General features: G+C 43.2%; 1 protein-coding gene across 3 annotated transcripts in view; it reads right to left on the bottom strand.

Annotated features, from left to right (window-relative positions):
* Nucleotides 1-2,322: 2,322 nt before the first annotated feature.
* Nucleotides 2,323-19,283, bottom strand: part of UBE2E3 (ubiquitin conjugating enzyme E2 E3) — a 132,453-nt gene continuing 115,492 nt past the window's right edge. For all 3 annotated transcript variants that reach the window (XM_048483691.1, XM_048483692.1, XM_048483693.1), the window contains exons 4-6: nt 13,397-13,529; nt 7,562-7,709; nt 2,323-3,030 (exon numbers count right to left, since the gene is read on the bottom strand). In XM_048483691.1, the coding sequence (XP_048339648.1) occupies nt 2,933-3,030; nt 7,562-7,709; nt 13,397-13,529 (379 nt within the window). In that variant the 3' untranslated portion in view covers nt 2,323-2,932. The remainder of the gene's footprint in view (nt 3,031-7,561; nt 7,710-13,396; nt 13,530-19,283) is intronic.

Here is a 19,283-nt window from a genome sequence, read left to right on the forward strand (position 1 = left end):
TAGGTCAGGAGAAGGTTAGAACTTTTCTGCCTGACCTCCAGTTTTCTATGCAGGGGGACTGTTTTTCTACAGAGGAGCCTCCAGTCATCAGAGAGCCACCTTCCCTCTGCAGCCTGATACAGCCCAGCTTCAACTTTCCTACCTCAGTGGGAACTAGTAGGAAGATACAACAGATTGTTTTCTCTACCAGTCAGGGCCCATATTTTCATTGGAGTGGATCTTACCTGCATCCTACCACTCCACTCAGCAAAGTTTGAACCCTTTCTCCTGTCTAAAGGTCTTTCCCCTCAAATTTAAGTGGTTCTTTGATGGAGGAAGAGCCACCTAGATTGGAGGAATGCTTCAAACTCTGCTCAGTAAAATGGTAGGGTGGGACTGGATCCAACTGAGTGACATCTATGTAGAAGTCTAAAATAGAACCTGAGCAGTTAACAAACCCATTTGAACTTATGCCTGAAAATGGCTTTAGGCTTTGAGATAAAACTGGTAACTAGTTGGAACTACCACTCAAAATATGTCGGTAAAAACGTTGACTACCACAGCTCTAGATGTCATATTCTGGAGACCACAAACCTTCTAGATAATAACCTAAGATATTTTGAAGCCTCTTTAATCTGACAATACTTCGATATTAAAAAATACTGAGATTCAACTATCAATATAAAGCACCGCACTGTTTGACAGCAGTGCTTAAAGATGTCCAAAAAATGCACAGCAGCTTCGGTGAGTTAGGACCAAATTGTCAGCACATTAGTTATAAGAAAACAACTTGTGTGCACTTTGCACCGTTACAGTAATAAGGAACAGCAAATAATTTGTTACAACAGATCAAGTACTCTTGCCTGTGTGTTAGGCCATATTCATACAGTACTTCCCTGGGTGGATATATTGCATTGGTAATATATATGTATTGATCCTGTAGATAAGCTACGTGTTAGAAGCAAATAAATCCAAATGCTTGTATGAAAAGCATTTATATGTTCTAAGCTACTTAGAAACTTTGATGATCAAAACTTTGATGTTTACCTACGTGATGGTTGAGTCAATCGTGGGGGTGAGTGGACTTTGGAGGTGGCAAACATGCTGCAAAAAGTAACATACAATTTGGACCTTAGGCTCATTCCGCACATGCAGAATAATGCACTTTCAAACTGCTTTCAGTGCTCTTTGAAGCTGTGCGGAATGGCAGAATCCACTTCCAAACAGTTGTGAAAGTGGTTTGAAAACGCACTATTTTGCGTGTGCGGAAGGAGCCTTAGTTACAGACAAAGGTACAATATAGTGGGAAATGTTTTGCGCAATTCCCACTGAAGTTCATGAAATTCCTTTACTGTCCCTGGGGCTGATCCAGGAGAGATTTCTGCTGGAGTGTGCTCAAAATTACTAGTCAATTATGCTTATGTTCCATTGATAAAAGTGCATTTTGCTCCAACAATCTTTGCTATCTTTCTTCAAGGCAACAGGTCCATATTAACAGGATGCTACTTATGGTGATCACCTGGTAAATAGCGCATGTGACCATGCTGCTTTGGAAGACTGTTTAAAGTGATTATACAGTTTATGAATTTAAACCTTAATTTAAAGCACTGAACTGGCCTGCAACCTGACGTAAGTTAAGAACATGTTGGCAAAATCCACAGCAAGTTTTAGGGAACAAAATCCAGTCTACAGTTCGGAGACCGTAGCTTAAGGTAGAAAAACTTGGTAGAAAAAAACAAACCTAACAATCCAATCGGAAACCATGTAGGTGGGTTAATTCATTCCAACGGGACTTGTCATGAAGTCAAATGGGATTCGTCCTGACCTCTCCCACTCTGGCAGCCATATTGGCCTGTCAACATCTGGGGACTTTAGATGAACTGGTTTTCTATCTTGTCATTCCAAAACAAGAGGAAAATCTTACCATTCGCTTTTGTGTTCCTGGATTTCAGATCAGGTGCCAAAATATGGTAATCCTCTCCCAACCATTTGGGAAATGACAGAAGATGGAAGTGCTTAGGTACACATCTTGGCAAAGGGCCATCAGGATACATCCACTGTGCCAAACTAATGATTACAACGCAGTCACACTTCAGCAGTTCATCTTTCAAGTAAAATGGAGAGGCAACGTTCCCCATGTGGCACAGAGGCAAGCCACGAGGGGTGTTCACAACGGCGTACTGGAGTTTCGCGGCTCAGAGCGACTTTCGCTTCTTCTTGAGGCGAGAGGGATTTGTTGTAGCGAGAACATGAGGGTGTCTATATATAAACAACTCTGTACATATCTAATCTATGACCGTATGCACCAATTTTCATTTCAAATATGAAAACAAAAAGAAGCTATTCCTTGGGGAAGGTGTTTATTGTGTTTGAGATTATACACTGGATGCTCTCTGAGCTACAAGGTGGCGGCAACGGGGGAGAAACCAAAGGAAACCCTTTCGTTACAAACTGACAAAGGTAAAAGTTTAAAACAGTTTTCACAACAGCATGTACCACATATCGGAAATAGATCTGGGCTTAATACAAATGACGTAAATTTTCCTAGTAATCTACAGCTACCTTTAATAACTTCATACAGATAATGAATTAGGCTAAAATGCACTATAATATTTGGTTGACTTCAGGAACGGTATCCTTAGTTACATCACAAAATACATTTTGATATCCCAAAGAAGCAAGACTTGCAAGTTGGCATTTTAAACATAACTAATCTACAGCTACAAAGTTCTACTCTTGATAGCATTTACCTTTTTTGGGGGTGGAGGTGGAGGAAAGGGAGGGGAAGTGGGGAGAGGAAAGTAGTATCCCAATCTTCAAAAGGATAAAAGCAGAGAGTAGAATCAGTATAACATATACACAGAAGTCCGTATTGTAAAGGCTATAAAGATTGGTTGCACACCGCGAAGCTGCATCTCCGCACCTTCACACTGCACAAAAGTAGTCACGTGATTTATGTTGCGTATCTCTTGGTCCACTGTCTGGCTATCCTGTCATGCTCTGCTCTGTTGGTCAGGTACTGAGTGGCTATGCTTCCCACCAGAGGATCCGCTGTAACAGTTGGGACATGGGAAGGAAAGGAGATGGCATGTTAGGAGACGTTCCAGAAATGAAGAAATCAACATTAAAACGGTTTGTTTACCAATACCACATTTTATTTCTCAGGTATTTCACTCAGCGTATTTACCTCAACAGAACTGTTCAACTGATAACATTTTTCCTCATTTGAACCATTTCTAAATTCACATGAAGGGTTTTAAAAAAAATAAATGAAGATCTACTAAATGACAACAGAAGCAAAAGAGACAGAAAAGAGATGAAAACATACCAAACAAGTGCGCTGTCAAAGGCTTTACCCATTATTTACTGTTCGAGCATAAAAATAAGAATATTAGCACTAAGGCTCCTTCCTCACATGCAGAATAATGTGCTTTCAATCCACTTTCAATCCACTTTGCAGCTGGATTTTACCGTGCAAAATAGCAAAATCTACTCGCAAACAATTGTGAAAGTGGATTGAAAGTGTATTATTCTGCATGTGCGGAAGGGGCCTTAGCGAACCTAACTCTGCTCCAAACCCTGTTGCCAGTTCCATTCTCTCTACAACTCCTGAGTATAATGAGTCCCATCTGGACAAATCCCTTTTTTGTGTGGCAAGCTGTTGATTTTATCAAGATGTGGATCTCTTTCACTTTCAACAGCCAGTCTTGAACCGTTGACAATTTTTTGTTTCTGCCGCCTGACAAAAGCCCAATCTGCCTGCAGTACGAAAAACCTGGACATTCTAGCCAGGGATGGCAACTTACAGCAACTTCCAAAACCTTCTAAAGCCAGCTAAACAAGTTATTTGAAAGTTTCACAGCATTTAAAGCAACCTTCCCCCACATTCCCAAATAAAACAGCCATCCAGCCATTCAAAGGCTTAGTTAGAAAGCTGAGAACACAGTCCAAAGGACATGAAGCAGTGTGAGACCAAATGTTGGGTGGTACTCATGTGTTTGTGTGTGTGTGTGTGTGTGTGTGTGTGTGTGTGTGTGTGTGTGTGTGTGTGTGTGTGTACAAAGAGATCTGAAGCAGAAAAATGATAGGTAAGGAAAATACCCATGCCTCCATTCTCAATCCCCACCCACGCTTTTGTTACATGCGTAGATGTCAAATTTGCAGTTCTAGCACGAGGGATACTTTTAGTTATTCATCACTTTTATACAGCAGACCAGTTGAAGGTTTAGCTGCCTGGGTATTGACCAGACCGGCTTAGCTTCCAGCAAAATGGCTGCACAGAGTTGGCAATTCTGGGATGGGAAATTCTTGGGAGGTTTTGGAGCAGAGCCAGGGGACGGCAGGGTTTGGAGAGGAGAGAGAGCTCATCAGGGTATAAGGGCACAGAGACCACCCTCCGAAGCAGCCATTTTCTCCAGGAGAGCCAATCTGTGTCATCTGGAGATCAGCTGTGATTCTGGGAGGGCTCCAGGGGGCTGCCAACCTTATGGTTGCACCATGTACCTTCCAACCACGTTCGGGCGGGGAGGGTGTGTGTGTGTGTCAAAGACAGAAAGTTCAGCCCTATCCATCTCCCCTCTCCAGCCCCTTTCTACATCTGTCAGGTAAGCAGACATTTAGCATATCTTTCTTTTCAACATGATGTATTTTACTATGTACAGGGATTCCCCCTCACACCCCGCCCCTCCAATCAAAAGCATTCAAACCAGGCCCCATAGTTTGAGATGATACAGTCCAGGAATACAGTTCCTCCATGATGGGCTATTCAGTGTAGTTCAAACCTACGGCCTACTGATTTAAGTGGATCTTACCTCCAAGTTAAGTAAGCTCAAACAACACACAAGACCTCTTATGAAGCAGACAATGCACAAAGCAGAACTCCATACAGAGGCATTTCAGTCAATTTGGATTCTTTTTATGTTGGGACAACTGAATTTGTTTGAAAGCAAAGAGTGATGTTAAATAATTCCCTGCAGCCAGAACAACACAAAAGCCAACAAGCAGGCCCCGGCTGTGTTGTTCTTGGCAAAAACGACAATGTCCAATTTCACATGTCGACAATTACAGCAGCAGCAATAATGTGTCTAACAGAAAGGGAAACATCTGATAAACGTTTAACGTTTTCACTTGAAGGTATTTCACACAATCTTCCAACTAGCAGATGCTTCAAAATATTTGCCTGAACATTATTTTCAGTGTCTCAAGATAGAAACCAATAACTTCTAAGAGCCTCTCTTAATTCCTCATAGTTGTTTTATTTCAGATAAATTAAAGCAGGTGAGACTGAAAACATTCAGAAATGAAACATAATTCCGTTCCTCCTAGACTGTATCACACTACGTGTGTGTGTGTGTGTAACAACATATCTGAATTCGCTGTCAAAAAAAATCTCTCGCATATTGGAAATGAACATGCTAAAGAGAATAGCTGTACCTTTCTGATTGAAAAGCCCTTTGGTAAATTGCTGAAAAATACACAGCTCTTGAGATATGTGTGTACAGTCTACCCCAGAACGAAAATTTTAAGTAGTGACTGGCTGAACTTGGGCCCAGTTTGTTGGATCAAGACTGAAATTTACTAACAGAAAGGAAAAAGGAATTTTCACCGGTTCCATTTCCTTTAGTAAACTCGTGTCATCCCTCAGGGTGTCCATATTCCTGGATGTGGCATTTTGTGGAGATCAGCAGGCTGAGGTAGTAGTCATGGGGGGCGGTGGGGAGCAGCAAAATCCCCTCTCAATGATGCAAATTTTATTCAGGATAAAACTCAGTTTTCACTAATGTATAGGCAACAATGTCCTAAAGCAATGGTTCCCAACCTTTTTTCACTCGTGTATCCCTTGGCAACCCATGTCCGCAAAATGTACCCCATATCAACAAACCCATTATGTACTTTTTTCACATACCTCCAAATGCTCTGGCATGTACCCTTGGGGGTACGCATACCCCAGATTGGGAACAACTGCCCTAAAGGGACAATGTTGTTGAGCCACATCCCGGTATTTTGTGCCAAAAAGAAGTGCAACCAAGGAGGTCATATTTCACTGACCAGAGTATAGTAAGACATTAACTTGTGCAAGCTGGTGCCTGCAAAGAATTTCACTCAGGGATGATGAATAAACAAGTGGGAAACATCCCTCCCCCCAACAGAAGAGGACTGAGATGAGATAACTATCTTCCTGCTTCCCTAGGCCTTAACCTTAGCAATCTTGGGTTGTATGATCGGCCTTCACCAGTGAGCTCTGAGGCAACATGAACAGGACAATGCTAACCTAGCTCTGAATTTGGTCAGCAAAAGATAGAAGGAAGGTATTATTTATCTCTCCGTCCAGGTATTATATAGGAGAATTTGGGGAAGGGGGATTAGGGAATCCACAGTACACATCCTCCAATCCTATTTTTATCCCACTACGGGCCACTGTAACCTGTGGGGAGTTCTGTCCTCTTCACAGGGTTGCTAACGTCCATATGGTAGCTGAAGGTCTCCCATATTACAACTGATCTCCAGGCAACAGAGATCAGCTCCCCTGGAGAAAATGGCAGATTTGGAAGGTGACCTCTATGGAATTATAACCAACTGAAGCCCCTCCCCTCCCCAAACCCCACCTTCCTCAGGCTCCACCCCCAAAATCTTCAGGTATTTCCCAACCTGGAGCTGACAAACCTACCCTCTCCACAACTTTAAAGGAAGAGGAAAAGATATGCTGAAACTGAGGAAGTTCCATTCTTCCAATCCCAATGGATTCCCTCCTCTTAGCTTCCAAGTAGTCACAGCTTTTCAAATTGAATGCAATTCCTCTCCCTCCAGAATATTGCACACAGGCTATTTCCTATACATCCTCACTCTTGTTGCCCTTTTAACCAAGTCCCATATTTCTGTGGCCCCTAGAAAATAGCAAACCTGCTACATCCCTACCAGGCTAAGTTTTAACTTTGGGAAAAAGAGGAAGATGTGCATTTGTGTAAGTCAGGGGATCAATTTTATAGACGTGACATGATAGTTGGCAGACACTTATATTTTTTATATATTGGCAGACACTTTTATCTCTTTAATGGGCTGGGGTGGTCGGGTTTTTGGAAAATAATAAAATAATATTTATTTGCCTATATAATTGGGGGCTTTTCTAAACATGCAGAAACCCTACTGGGCTGGGGTGGGAAGCAGCCCTATTCTGCTGTCCTTCTGCTTCAGGCTGTCAAGTTGGCTATTAGACGTGCTGACGTATCATTCGCTGTCACTGGTACTGAGGGTATAATCTGCTAATAGTTTCTCTGTCAAGAGTGACTCAACAGCTGGTCGACTAAAGCACCTGGGCATCCAGGGGCTTAAAGACAACCTGAACAAAAGGATCCCTTTCCGGATTGCGCTCTGTCAAACAACCAGCCTTTTCATCATGAATTCATCATCTCCCCTGCATTGGATCCCATGTATTTATGCATGTCTTACACTGCCTGTAGACTATGACCAATTTTTTTTAATGGACAGGAATAGTTATAGGAATAGGTACAGGTGCAGGAATGGGCTTGGATTTGATGACCACACAATTAGTAATGCTAAAAAGAAGAAATAATCACTTCCTTACCAGGATTGCAGTCTGTCAAGAGGGAACAAATAGACAGCAAAACCTTTGAAATAGTCAAAGCAGGGCTCCAGTTGTCCTTCAGAATATCCAGACAGATGACTCCCTGACTGTTGATGTTGCAGTGATAGATCCTGGTACGGAAAGTAACCTGAAAAGGAGTCAGGGACGGGGTGGAAATCATTACAGGCTCTTCGTGCATAGGTTGCTAACAATATTTTTTGAAAACCTGCTGGGAATAATTCAGCCTTTGTAGGAGAATTTTTTCTACAGGGACTGTTCGTTTTTGTAGCTCATTGTGTAAGACTCGTCTGAAAGGCGGCCCTCCCACCCAAAGCGGTTCCCTTATTCATGGTTGTCGTGTGTATTTCAAACTTTAAAGCTTTGCTGTGGCTTTTCCTGGCAAGCTTACAGCATTGTACTCCTGATTTTGGGGAAGGGTGTGTGTGTGTGAAGCAATACATGGAGCTAGTTCACATTTTCCTTCTGGACTTGGGGAACGCAATCAAATGGCACTCAGATGTCTAGCCGGCATTTCTTCTCAATTCAGATTTATGACCACAATGACAGTGTTATTGTCTACCCTCCCTCCAAAGATATTAGAATATTCAATGGATTTGTAATGACTTCTAGAAATCGGTCTGCACAGCACATTTCTGCAAAATGTGAATTCATGGCACTTTCCTCTTGTGCGGTCTTGTGTGGTGGTGACAGGGCCGTCATCGACGTATCACGAGGAGGGGCAGATGCTTTCTGGGGTAGTTGGCTTGCACACATTGCCCAGAACTGCTAAAGGAAAAGTGTGCAGGAGGGGAATGACAGTGCCCCTCCCAATAGCAGTGCTCTTAAAAGCACTACCTGGGAGATGGGGGGAGAAGAACGCAGGCAGGTAGGCATCAAGGTGGGAGTGTGGGGCCACTGTGCTGTGCAGAGAAAGGGAGGAGCGAGAGCCTGCCCAGGGCCCACCAAAACCTGGAACTGGCTCTGGATGGTGGATCTCCAACTATTTCTCCTCCTTGTTATGGTGGCTCCACCGTGCCTGCTGACTGAGGGGCAGCTCCAGCTTATTGCATTGCAGCAGTTTATATTGCAAGAGATAGCATCTGGGTGACAGAGGGGTGCTGTCACTTCAATGTAATTGTTGCAAGATATATGTAACCTGCCTGCTATATGTAAAAGGCCTTTTCTCTCTCTATTGATCTTTTCAGCTTGACACCAATTGTAGATAACTAGGCTAGTGACCCTGTGGTCCGCTGAGTTGACACTATTGCATTCAGGGGCACTGCTGAAGTTAGTGGGCAGCCTCAAGGTCCACAGACTGGAGCTGAGGTTCCCATTTCTCCCCGTTTCAACCCTGAAAACTGGGATAGATCGAGTTACGGGTGAGACATTTTATGCTTAAATTTGTGGAACTGTTCTGCTTTATCTGACTTTTAACACCAACACAAATAAGGCAGAGTTTGAATGTGTGTGTTACAAGAAATACGGATGGATATTCATTTAAATATCACTGCACACTTGGGGATGGCGAGATTCAAGTCTGGTAGCCCCTTAGAGACCAACTAGATTTACAGGGTATAAGCATTCAAAGCTCCCTTCGTCAGACACAAGTTGGAAGGGAAATCCCTGAGCACTTATATCACAATCCGAAGGTAGGAGAGATGTTGTCAAGACAGGAGTCAGGATACTTAGGTATAATGCAATGGGAGGGGTGGAGAAAAACACAGCAGCACCTTCAATGTTGAACAAGCACTTTGTAAAAGAAAAATGTGCAAGTCACATCAAATCGAGCTCCCTTATCAGGATTTAGCGTTCCACCTGAAAGGTAGATACAGTTATACTAAAAGCTGCAACCCAAAGTGAGCCCAGACTCACAAAAGCTTATACTGGAATAACTATTGATAGTCTCTAAGGTGCCACAAGGTCCTTGTTCTATTCTGTTACTACAGACTAACATGGTCACCCAATCTGGAATCATCTGAACAGTTTCTTATTCTTCCAAATCGGTGACACAGGTTCTTCGGGCTTTTGGAGAACTTTGAGACAATGGTTTGAAAACATTATTTGTTTTATTTATTTAAAACATTTGCTGTCTGCCTTTCTGTCTTAAAGAACTCGAGGGGGCTTATGATGCAAGTAAAACGGCAACTATACAAACTACATAAAAGGCCACAATTTAAATCTCCAATTAAGACTGCCAATAAATGAAAACTGAACTAGTCAAACACAGTGCAAAATACATGCAGTGTTTGCCTCCTGAAGATAGAAACTGAAGGGGTCAGACACACCTCTCTGAGGAAGAAGAGTTGGATTTATATCCCCGCTTTCTCTCCTGTAAGGAGACTCAAAGGGGCTTACAAACTCTTCCCCCCACCCTCTCTCTCCAGTGCTGGGAAGGGGAAAGGAAGAGGCTACTGAAAAACAGCAGTGTGGATTCAGAGAACTGTATCAAACTCTGGAGACTGATCCAGTTTTCATTTCACAGGGCCATGTCCCACTGCATGAGATTTTCAAAAGAGAAAAAAAATCCTCCTGGACCTATCCAAGCCCTTGGGTGTGACTGGAACAGGCCTCTGGATCCAAGTCAGACGACACGACTTGTTAGAGAAGGCATAAAACAGAACCACCCCAACCCCCACCCCCCTTGATTCCAACAGAATGAGGTTCAACAGATGCACCCGTTTAGCAAGCCTAAAATTTAGCCTATTTGTTCAATAGCAGGTTTTGAATCTTCTTCATCAGGCATCTGCTTCACAGCTGCAATTTTTAAACAAACATTTACGCTGGCAAAAAAAATTCTATATCATGTGACCAACCACATGCAATTTCAGTTTATGCTCGGGACAATTTTATGGATTAGATTTGGCACACTCTTCAGAAAACAAATGGCAGACCGTTCAGTAGCAGGCTTATAGTTTTGAAAAGGATAATTGATTTCAATAATGCATTTAATTGGGAACACTACCAGTATCAAGACAGGAATTCCTTCTCATTTTATTTTATTTTAAGACAATAGTTACAAAAACTATAGTTGTGGTGGGTTTTCCGGGCTGTGTGGCTGTGGTTTGGTGGATCTTGTTCCTAACGTTTCGCCTGCATCTGTGGCTGGCATCTACAGAGGTGTATCACAGAGGGAAGTCTGTACAGTGCGTAACAAACTTCCCTCTGTGATACACCTCTGAAGATGCTAGCCACAGATGCAGGCGAAATGTTAGGAGCAAGATCCACCAGACCACGGCCATATAGCCCGGAAAACCCATCACAACCAGTTGAATCCGGCCGTGAAAGCCTTCGACAATACAAAAAAAATAGTCATTTTTTTCCAAATAAAGCTTCCATTTATTACATTTTGCTATCCAATTACTTACTTAACTGCCTAATTGTTTGCAGAATTATAATACTCCTGATGGAATTTTGACTGGTTTCACCAAAATTATTGGAAGATATGAGATAGTTTTCTGTAAACAAAGGCAATTCTTTCACAGTAGAACTGCAAGTCAACACACATGTTATAAACATCTAAAACAGCTAAAAATCAATGGAACAGAAATGTCCATGACTGTGTAGCCCAACATTTCAGGAAACTTCAGATTGATATGTCGAGGACAGTTCAATAACTGCTTAGTGTCTGCACTCTTAATCTGAGATATTTCACAGTCTGTTCCTAACAGGACCTTGCTTGAAAAACATTCAAGGACCAACACAGCAGGATTTGAGAATGCATGGTACTTTTCTACCACTGGGAAAAACACTCTGAGAAAACCCAGCTGATTTCTATTTAAGACAAGCCTTATAATAAAACTGTTCTATGAATCCACACCATGAAACAATTAGTTCAATTTTAATTAATCTGTAACATTATCACAATAAAAACCAGTCCTCAAATTATCTTTACACATGTGTGATGACTATCAAAATGCTCCAAACTGAGTTAAGAGGCTTTCTGGTTTTGCTTTTACCAGAAATGAAAATCTTCATCTTGATTCCATGTATTAAAATTATTTCCTGGAGTTGCACTCTAGATTTCCAGTCTATGAATGCCATCCTAAACAGTAACATCCTTCTAAACCCATTGACTTCAATAGACGTCAACAGACTTAGAAAGGAGCACAGAGTGATTTAGTTCAAGAAAACAAAAAGGCAATTTTCCTTATTTCTTTGTTTATTAGAGAATTTTTTTAACTTCCTCACCAGGGAATCTCTGTTTAGATAACTTGCCCACTAACTTAACAGTTTCTTGTTCGAAGCTGCCAAGACAGAGAAGTCTAGACTGAGGTGTCTATAAAAATACTCCCAAGTTTTTAAACATTAGTACATTAATAATTTGGGGTGCAATTTAAATCCCTGTATAGGCTGCCCATTCCATGTAACAACAAGACTTGGAATGTGCTTGGAAAAATACTTAGCTGGATGAAGTGTGGAGGGAAGGGAGGATTAAAGGCCTTGTGGGAACCCCATCAGAGAGCCAGCGTGGTATAGTGGTTAAGAGCAGGTGAACTCTAATCTGGAGAACTGGGTTTGATTCTCTGCGGCTTGAGCTGTGGAGGCTTATCTGGGAAACCAGATTAGCTTGTGCACTCCAACACATGCCAGCTGGGTGACCTTGGGCTAGTCACAGTTCTTCGGAGCTTTCTCAGCCCCACCCACTTCACAGGGTGTTTGTTGTGGGGAGGGGGAGAGAAAGGAGATTGTCAGCCCCTTTGAGTCTCCTTACAGGAGAGGATGGGGGGATATAAATCCAAACTCCTCCTCCTCCTTCTATGTGAATGCAGAAGGAAGGATCACAACATGTCCCCCTCTTTTCCCCCAGTAAGTAAAGCTGGAACAGGATGGCACATGAAACTGCCTTACACAGAATCAGACCATGGGTCCAATAAGGTCAATATTGTCTATTCCAGGGGAACCAGCAACCTTTAACACCCAAAGGGCCATTTGGACCCGTTTTCCATGGAAAAGAAAACACTTGGAGCCACAAATACTTTTTGACATCTAAAATGAAGATAACACTGTATATATTCTCATGCAGGGAGAAGTTCCCTTCTTTGGGGCCCATTTTTACCCATCAAAGCAAAAAAAAAAAAAAAGGGGGGGGGGGGAAAAAGCCTGTTGTTTTGTATATGATTCAAATGACCAGCAATAGAACCCCCTTTTCTTGTGTTGAAAGACACTGATTATGCCCCCCTAAAAGAACTCAGGTTAGGTTTGTGCTGAAAATCTGCACTCCTGCAACTCCCTCCCATTTCCCGCCCTTCGCCACTCACCTGTTCAAGAGGATCCACTGGTGGTGCTCCGCCCCCGCCCTGTGCCATCATCACCGTCATCAGCCAACCAGGCAGCTGGGACAGGGAAGTGGCTTGGGATAGTCTTCTTGGGCTGTGCCTCTCTAGGAACGGAGACTCTTTCCCATTAACCCTTAGGGCGACTCTCCGAAGGAGGCTGAGAGGACTCAAGCCACGCAGAGCCGCAGTGCAAGGACAAAAGAGCCACATGCGGCTCCGGAGCCTCGGGTTGCAGACCCCTGGTCTATTCAAACTGTCAGCGGCTCTCCAGGATCTTCGGCAGAGGACTTTTATGCCACCAGTTACCTCATCCTTTAAACTGGAGAGCCCGGAACAGTTTCTCCCCCACTAGTGGTTTTGGGCTGAGCCCAATATTTGAAATAGTGTTGATGGAAGAATGGCCCCCTGCTGTAGTTTTCCCAACTGTCATCCTACAAGCAAGTGGCTCTTTGCTCATCTTCAGAAAGGAAGACACTGAATATGCGTAAACAGACAGCCCTTTTGAAGACATTTTGAAAATTATACAGTTATTGAGTTTATGAAAAATTATAAGTCTTACCTTTGGTGGTTTAAAGGGATAATCAGATGAAAATGTGATATCCAGGAAAAAGACACCGCCTTCATATACTGAACCCGGGGGGCCAAGGATAGTAGATCTCCATTCATAAATGTTATCACCTTTAGGGCCGGCACTATTGAAATAAGAGAGAGGGGGAAAAAACCCTGTGAGTGGGATGCTTTGCATACTCTTGTCAATTGTTACACTTGATTTAATCCTCTTGAATGGCATTTGTCGTTGATGCAAGACTTGGCTTTTTGTACGCGTTCGCTATGAATGAAGAAACGGCACATCAACTGAGTGACTGTCAGATCTTTTGACACAAGGCCCATCTTTGTCATTTGTAATATTTAGCTGTGAGGCCTTTTGTCTTGGTCCCTTTCCAGTGTGTGGAACATTAATAAGAAACAATTATATGCTTCCAACACTGGCGCTACAAAGAGTTAGGCACGCTTCAGCCGTCTCTTGATCGTATATTTTTCCCTAGGCTTCTTTACAGGAGCTGAGGACCATTTTCACAAGTTTATCTCAGCCAGTTAAGAGAGACAGAAAGAGACATCTCTAAGGTTACCCCCTGAAGCTTCAAGGCAGTGGGGATTTGAACCGAGGTCTTCTCAGGTCTAGTCCCACAAGCTATTTCCTACATACCAGTAAAACTTCAGAATGAAGATGTGGCGAATGGCTGCCATTCTGAAGCTACCATTCTGCATAACATTATCTGATCTGGTAATGGCACTGAGAAAACACATTTTAATGTAGGCCATTTTGGTGTCCTACCACCAGTATCATACATTGGGGGTTGGTGGAAGTTCCTTATTCTTAGGCACTGGGCTATCAAGGTCAGTCATTTCTTCTCTGGGCTCTCCAGGGTCTCAGGCTGAGGTCATTCACATCTCTGATTACCTAATCATTTGAACAGGAGATGCCAGACACTATCGGACACTGAGAGTCAGCGTGGTATAGTGGTTAAGAGCAGGTGGCCTCTAATCTGGAGAACCAGGTTTGATTCCCCACTCTTCCACTTGAGCTGTGGAGGCTTATCTGGTGGACTAGATCTGCTGAGTGACCTTGCCCCAGTCACAGTTCTCTCAGAACTCCATCAGTGGTGAAAGGAGTCTGTAAGCCGCCTTGAGTCTCCTTACTGAAGAGTAAAACGGTGTATAAATCCAAAACACTTCAAAATCTTCTCCTCTACCTGATGATTTTTTCAACCCAAAGCTTTATTAGTGACCCACACTCTTCCCCAAGCTGTGAGTCCAGCCTAGGTCATTTTTATAGTTCCAAACTATTCCAGTTACTATCAGACACTAATCTGAAGGGTGAATTACCAAAAAACAGAAGCAATAACGCCAAGGTTAAGGTAAACATGTCACCATGCCACCTTGGACACACACCGGCCAATGTTGACAGAAAAATGACTTTATACAGATATCTGTAAAAGTACCGAGAAAAGGATCAACTGTTGGATTGTTACTAAAAGCATTTCTACATTTGTGAACCTATTAGATAGAATGCTCTCTTTTTTCATCTCTCTTATTTTAATGCTTTGGAACAGCAACAAATTTTGACAAGATACATCTCAGCTCCATTTTACGATACGGCTCTTTAAAGAATGTTTATCACAGTTTTTACACACAACCATCAAGAAAGTCTCACGAAACTCCCTGTTTACACACATTCTTATTTTTTTTTAAAGCTGTTTCACAGCGATGGAATTCAAATGTGTCAGTTCAAGAAGGATCCAGGTAAGCTCCAGTGAACAGTAACACTGACAATCATGTGGAAACTGTAGAATATGGAACTCCAAGAAAGATCTTTTTTTTCACACCTGGAGGAAGCAGGAGGAAGGAAGAAATGAGACAAAAAAATTCACAAGGGGGACTTAACGCAGCCTTCATTCCTAGTTTATTCGGCATACATCTACCAGATGGTTGTTATGAGGGCTCTGACTCAGTGGTAGGCCATGTGCTTTAGTCTCTAGTTTGATCCTTGGCGTCTCCGTTTGAAAGGTAGTGTTGGAAGTAGTGTTGAATTAGGACCTGGGCTCAAATGTGCGCACCGTAACATTTACTGGTTGACCCCAAACCACTCATTCTCTTTCAGCCTAACAAACCTCACAGCAGTATTATGAAACAAGGAGAACCTGAGCTCTTTGAAGGCAGAACAGGATAGAAATACGCATCATAAATGTAGCAGACCTTGGAGAAGTCATTTTACTCTGCCTTAGGCTGCTGTTGGGTGGGGGGGGGGGCACAATATTGACCTAGATAGACCCATCACTCCAACTCAGTATATGGCACCTTATGGGCACTGTGAAGAAATGGCTCCCCCCACTTTGCTGAGGAACAGTTTAAACCTTTTTTCCTGGGCAGGAGACTTTCAGCCAGAGGCGTCGCTCCAAGGGGGCGCCCAGGGGCAGTGACACACCGGGTGCGTGCCCCTGTGGGGTGTGGCGAGGGTGTTCCGGGGCGGAGGACGTATCAGTGTACCAGGCGCTTTCCCCCCTTGCTACACCTCTGCTTTCAGACCCACCAACCCACCCTTAGAAATAATGTTACAGGTTGTGAGAGACTATGGGGTGGGTTAACTTCCCTCCGCCTTCTCCAAGCAAGTACCATAGATTTGGAGGTCACAAGGAAGAAGTTGTCTGACCAGACTGATCAGATCAGAGGGATGGGGACTGATTAAACTCTTGGGAATAAAGAGGAAGGTCTCTCTTTCTGGCTGGATTATTGAAGGAGACTGAGCTCTGGCCTAGAGTCTGGAAGGGGCAGCCATTTTGAACATGTGCTCACCCAAGGAGCTTCTTCCAGTGAATGGAGACTCTACAGGCAGCCGAAATATCCTAAGAGCCTGTCCTATTTCAACAACTGCTAGGGGTATATAAAGAGAAAGGGACAGAGGAATTGTGTTTGTCCCTCCTTTCTTTTGAATCCCTTGCTCAATCTGGTGCAGTGCTGAAGTTGTGCTTGTTCTCTTGTTACTAAATACTTTTTGTATCTCTTGTTACTAAAATCTTTTGTTACTAAATACTTTTTGATGTCAGATGCTGGTGGCAGTTCTCTGTACCACATAGACCTCCACTGTCTTGGACACTCTGTTCTAAAGCAAGGTGACCAGACGCCCCGCTTTTGGTAGGACAGTCCCGCCTTAAATGAATTTGTCCCGCGGGGTTTTTTTTACTGTCCCGATTTTTGGAAGGCTGCCGCACTGCCTTCTGGGGCGCTCCCCTTTTCCCGCCCTGTCCCTTCCCTGTGACAGGGCGGGAAACCAGGGAGAGCCCCAAAAGGCAGTGCGCCCCTGTGGCTGCACGTGCGCCCACCCACCCTGGTCCCGGTTTAAAAAGATGACAATCTGGTCACCTTATTCTAAACAGAGAGCACCAGAAGGGAGGGAGGCTTGAAGCTGGCAAGCAGCTCTTCCTCCAGGGGCTCATCAGGCCATAAACCATTCATGTAGTACCCACATGCGGGGAAGTGGGAGACATAGAGGCAAGCCCTCAGAGATGGAAGGGAAGATGGGGGGGGGCCTTCCCCTCTTCCAGTGGGAAATTCCCTCGAAGGTAAGGTGGTGGCAGCAGTTACCCCTAAGAGAGAGCGAGAGAGGGGAAAAGCCCCTTCCAGGAGAAGTTGATAACCCCTGGAAGAATGCTGGGTGCAGGTCAAACCAGGCCTGTTCCACCACAGGCCCACAAGAAAATCCCCGTGGTCCATTTGTTCCAGCATCCTGTTTTACTCAATAGCCAAAAAAGTTGCTTTGGAGGGCCAAAAAATAGGTATAGAGTATTGGTATAGAGGCCAAGGCCCTCCTTCAATGCTGCCTCCTAGAACTGTTATTCCAAGACTTGCTACCTCTGTAAATAATGGTTCCCTTTATCCGCTATGGGTTGTAGATGTTCTATGGACCTCTGCTCTATGAATCTAACTCCTTTTAAAAATCATTTAAGCTATGTCTATTGGCAGTGAATTCCACAATTTAATTACTCCTCAGTGGATCTTTAATAATATTAAGACACTGCATTGAAATACAGCTGGTAATACTTAACAACCATCAACAGGAGTTTTTAAATCTTCGTTTAATTTACAAATGCCAGGGGAGCTAAGATCTGGGCACCTTTGTAAGAAGAGACAACGGGGCTTGCAAGCGATTCTCAAAGATCTGCAAAGTCAGTCTAGCAAAGTTATTTCACTCATATTTGCTACAGGATCAAAAGCAGCATAGGAAATAAAAATGATGAAAAAATATTTAAAGTCCATGTGGAGGCCATCAGGTGTTCCAATTAACTCCTGACACCCATTAAGCATATATCATTTAATTAGCATTAGACCTGGAAATCAAATTTCTCTGGAACAATTCAATTTTGGCACAGGCTTCCTTAATGGCTATTTTATAGCTTAATGCAGAGGTTTGCACTCCTATATCATCTGTCAGCTACCTTTCTTTCAAACACCTCTAATAGCTGGATGCAATTCAATCAGTTTAATGAAACAACTGAATTGACTGAGCAACATATTTCAGCCGAATTAATCAGTCACAATTAAGGTTACAGCTTCTAGCTGTGTGCCAAACTACCTGGTAATCACTCAAAGAGTCAGAACAAGGGCATCTATCAATTAAACGGTCAAGCATCTAACAGCAATAACTCCCAGGTTACTATTTACTATCATTCACTACATTACTATTAGTGCCACTTAAAATTACGAAGGTTACTCTGATAGGGGAGATTCTACTGTAAAACTTCTTAAGTTCTGACCCCATATAAGTTATAGAGGGCTGAAGCCTGACACATTTGCACTAACAGGTTCCTTCCTACCTGCTCAGTGATTTTTGTAGTGGGGTATACACATGGAATTAAGGTGCACAATAGCCTCCAATGCTGTATGGCAGTATTTTTAATACTGTGCTTCAGGGCATCCTTGGATAGCATTAAGAACATAAGAAACAGCCTGCTGGATCAGATCAGAGTCCATCTAGTCCAGCACTCTGCTACTTGCAATGGCCCACCAGGTGCTATTGGGAGCTCACATGCAGGATGTGAAAGCAATGGCCGCCTGCTGCTGCTGCTCTCGAGCACCTGGTCTGCTAAGGCATTTGCAATCTCAGATCAAGGAGGATCAAGATTGGTAGCCATAGATCAACTTCTCCTCCATAGATCTGTCCTAGCCCCTTTTAAAATTTTCCAGGTTACTGGCCATCACTACCTCCTCTGGCAGCATATTCCAAACACCAATCACGCGTTGCATGAAGAAATGTTTCCTTTTATTAGTCCTAATTCTTCCCCCCAGCATTTTCAATGTATGCCCCTGGTTTTAGTATAAAGTCGACTTTATGGAAAAGGAACGAACTTTATTGATATATGTCGCCCTAGATACAGAGTGCTGGAACTGAGGGTTCTTGCCCTCAGTCCCAATATATGTAGGGTGTGTGGGCGATCCAAAAGAGAGGTGGGTTTAGGGATCAGGAGAAACAAAACTTAAAATGGAAACTGGGGTAACAGTCTGTAGGACCTTGGTCCTGACACCTAGGAAGACAGGTTGACCACCAATATTTAGAAGGATCTGTACCTAGCTAGATTTTGTTCTGCTGTTGTGTGATCACAATCATTTGCCTCCTGCTCATCTTGCCCACTAAGGAAAATCCAGTCGATGGATGATTACAAAATTATTATTTTTGCCATTGTCACAGCCAACTTTTGGTGACCCCACAGAGTTTTTAAGACAAGCGATGAACAAGAGGTGATTTGCCATCGCCTGCCTCTGCACCAACTAAGGGCCTCCTTAGATTTCAAGAGCAAGTTAAGTCTGGGCTATCCAGGTTATGGTGAAGCACAATAATAACACAATATTATTTATTATTCTACTGAAATTACTTCTATGCTGCTCCTTTA

The sequence above is a fragment of the Sphaerodactylus townsendi genome, linkage group LG02, assembly GCF_021028975.2.
Source record: "Sphaerodactylus townsendi isolate TG3544 linkage group LG02, MPM_Stown_v2.3, whole genome shotgun sequence".
NCBI lineage: Eukaryota > Metazoa > Chordata > Lepidosauria > Squamata > Sphaerodactylidae > Sphaerodactylus > Sphaerodactylus townsendi.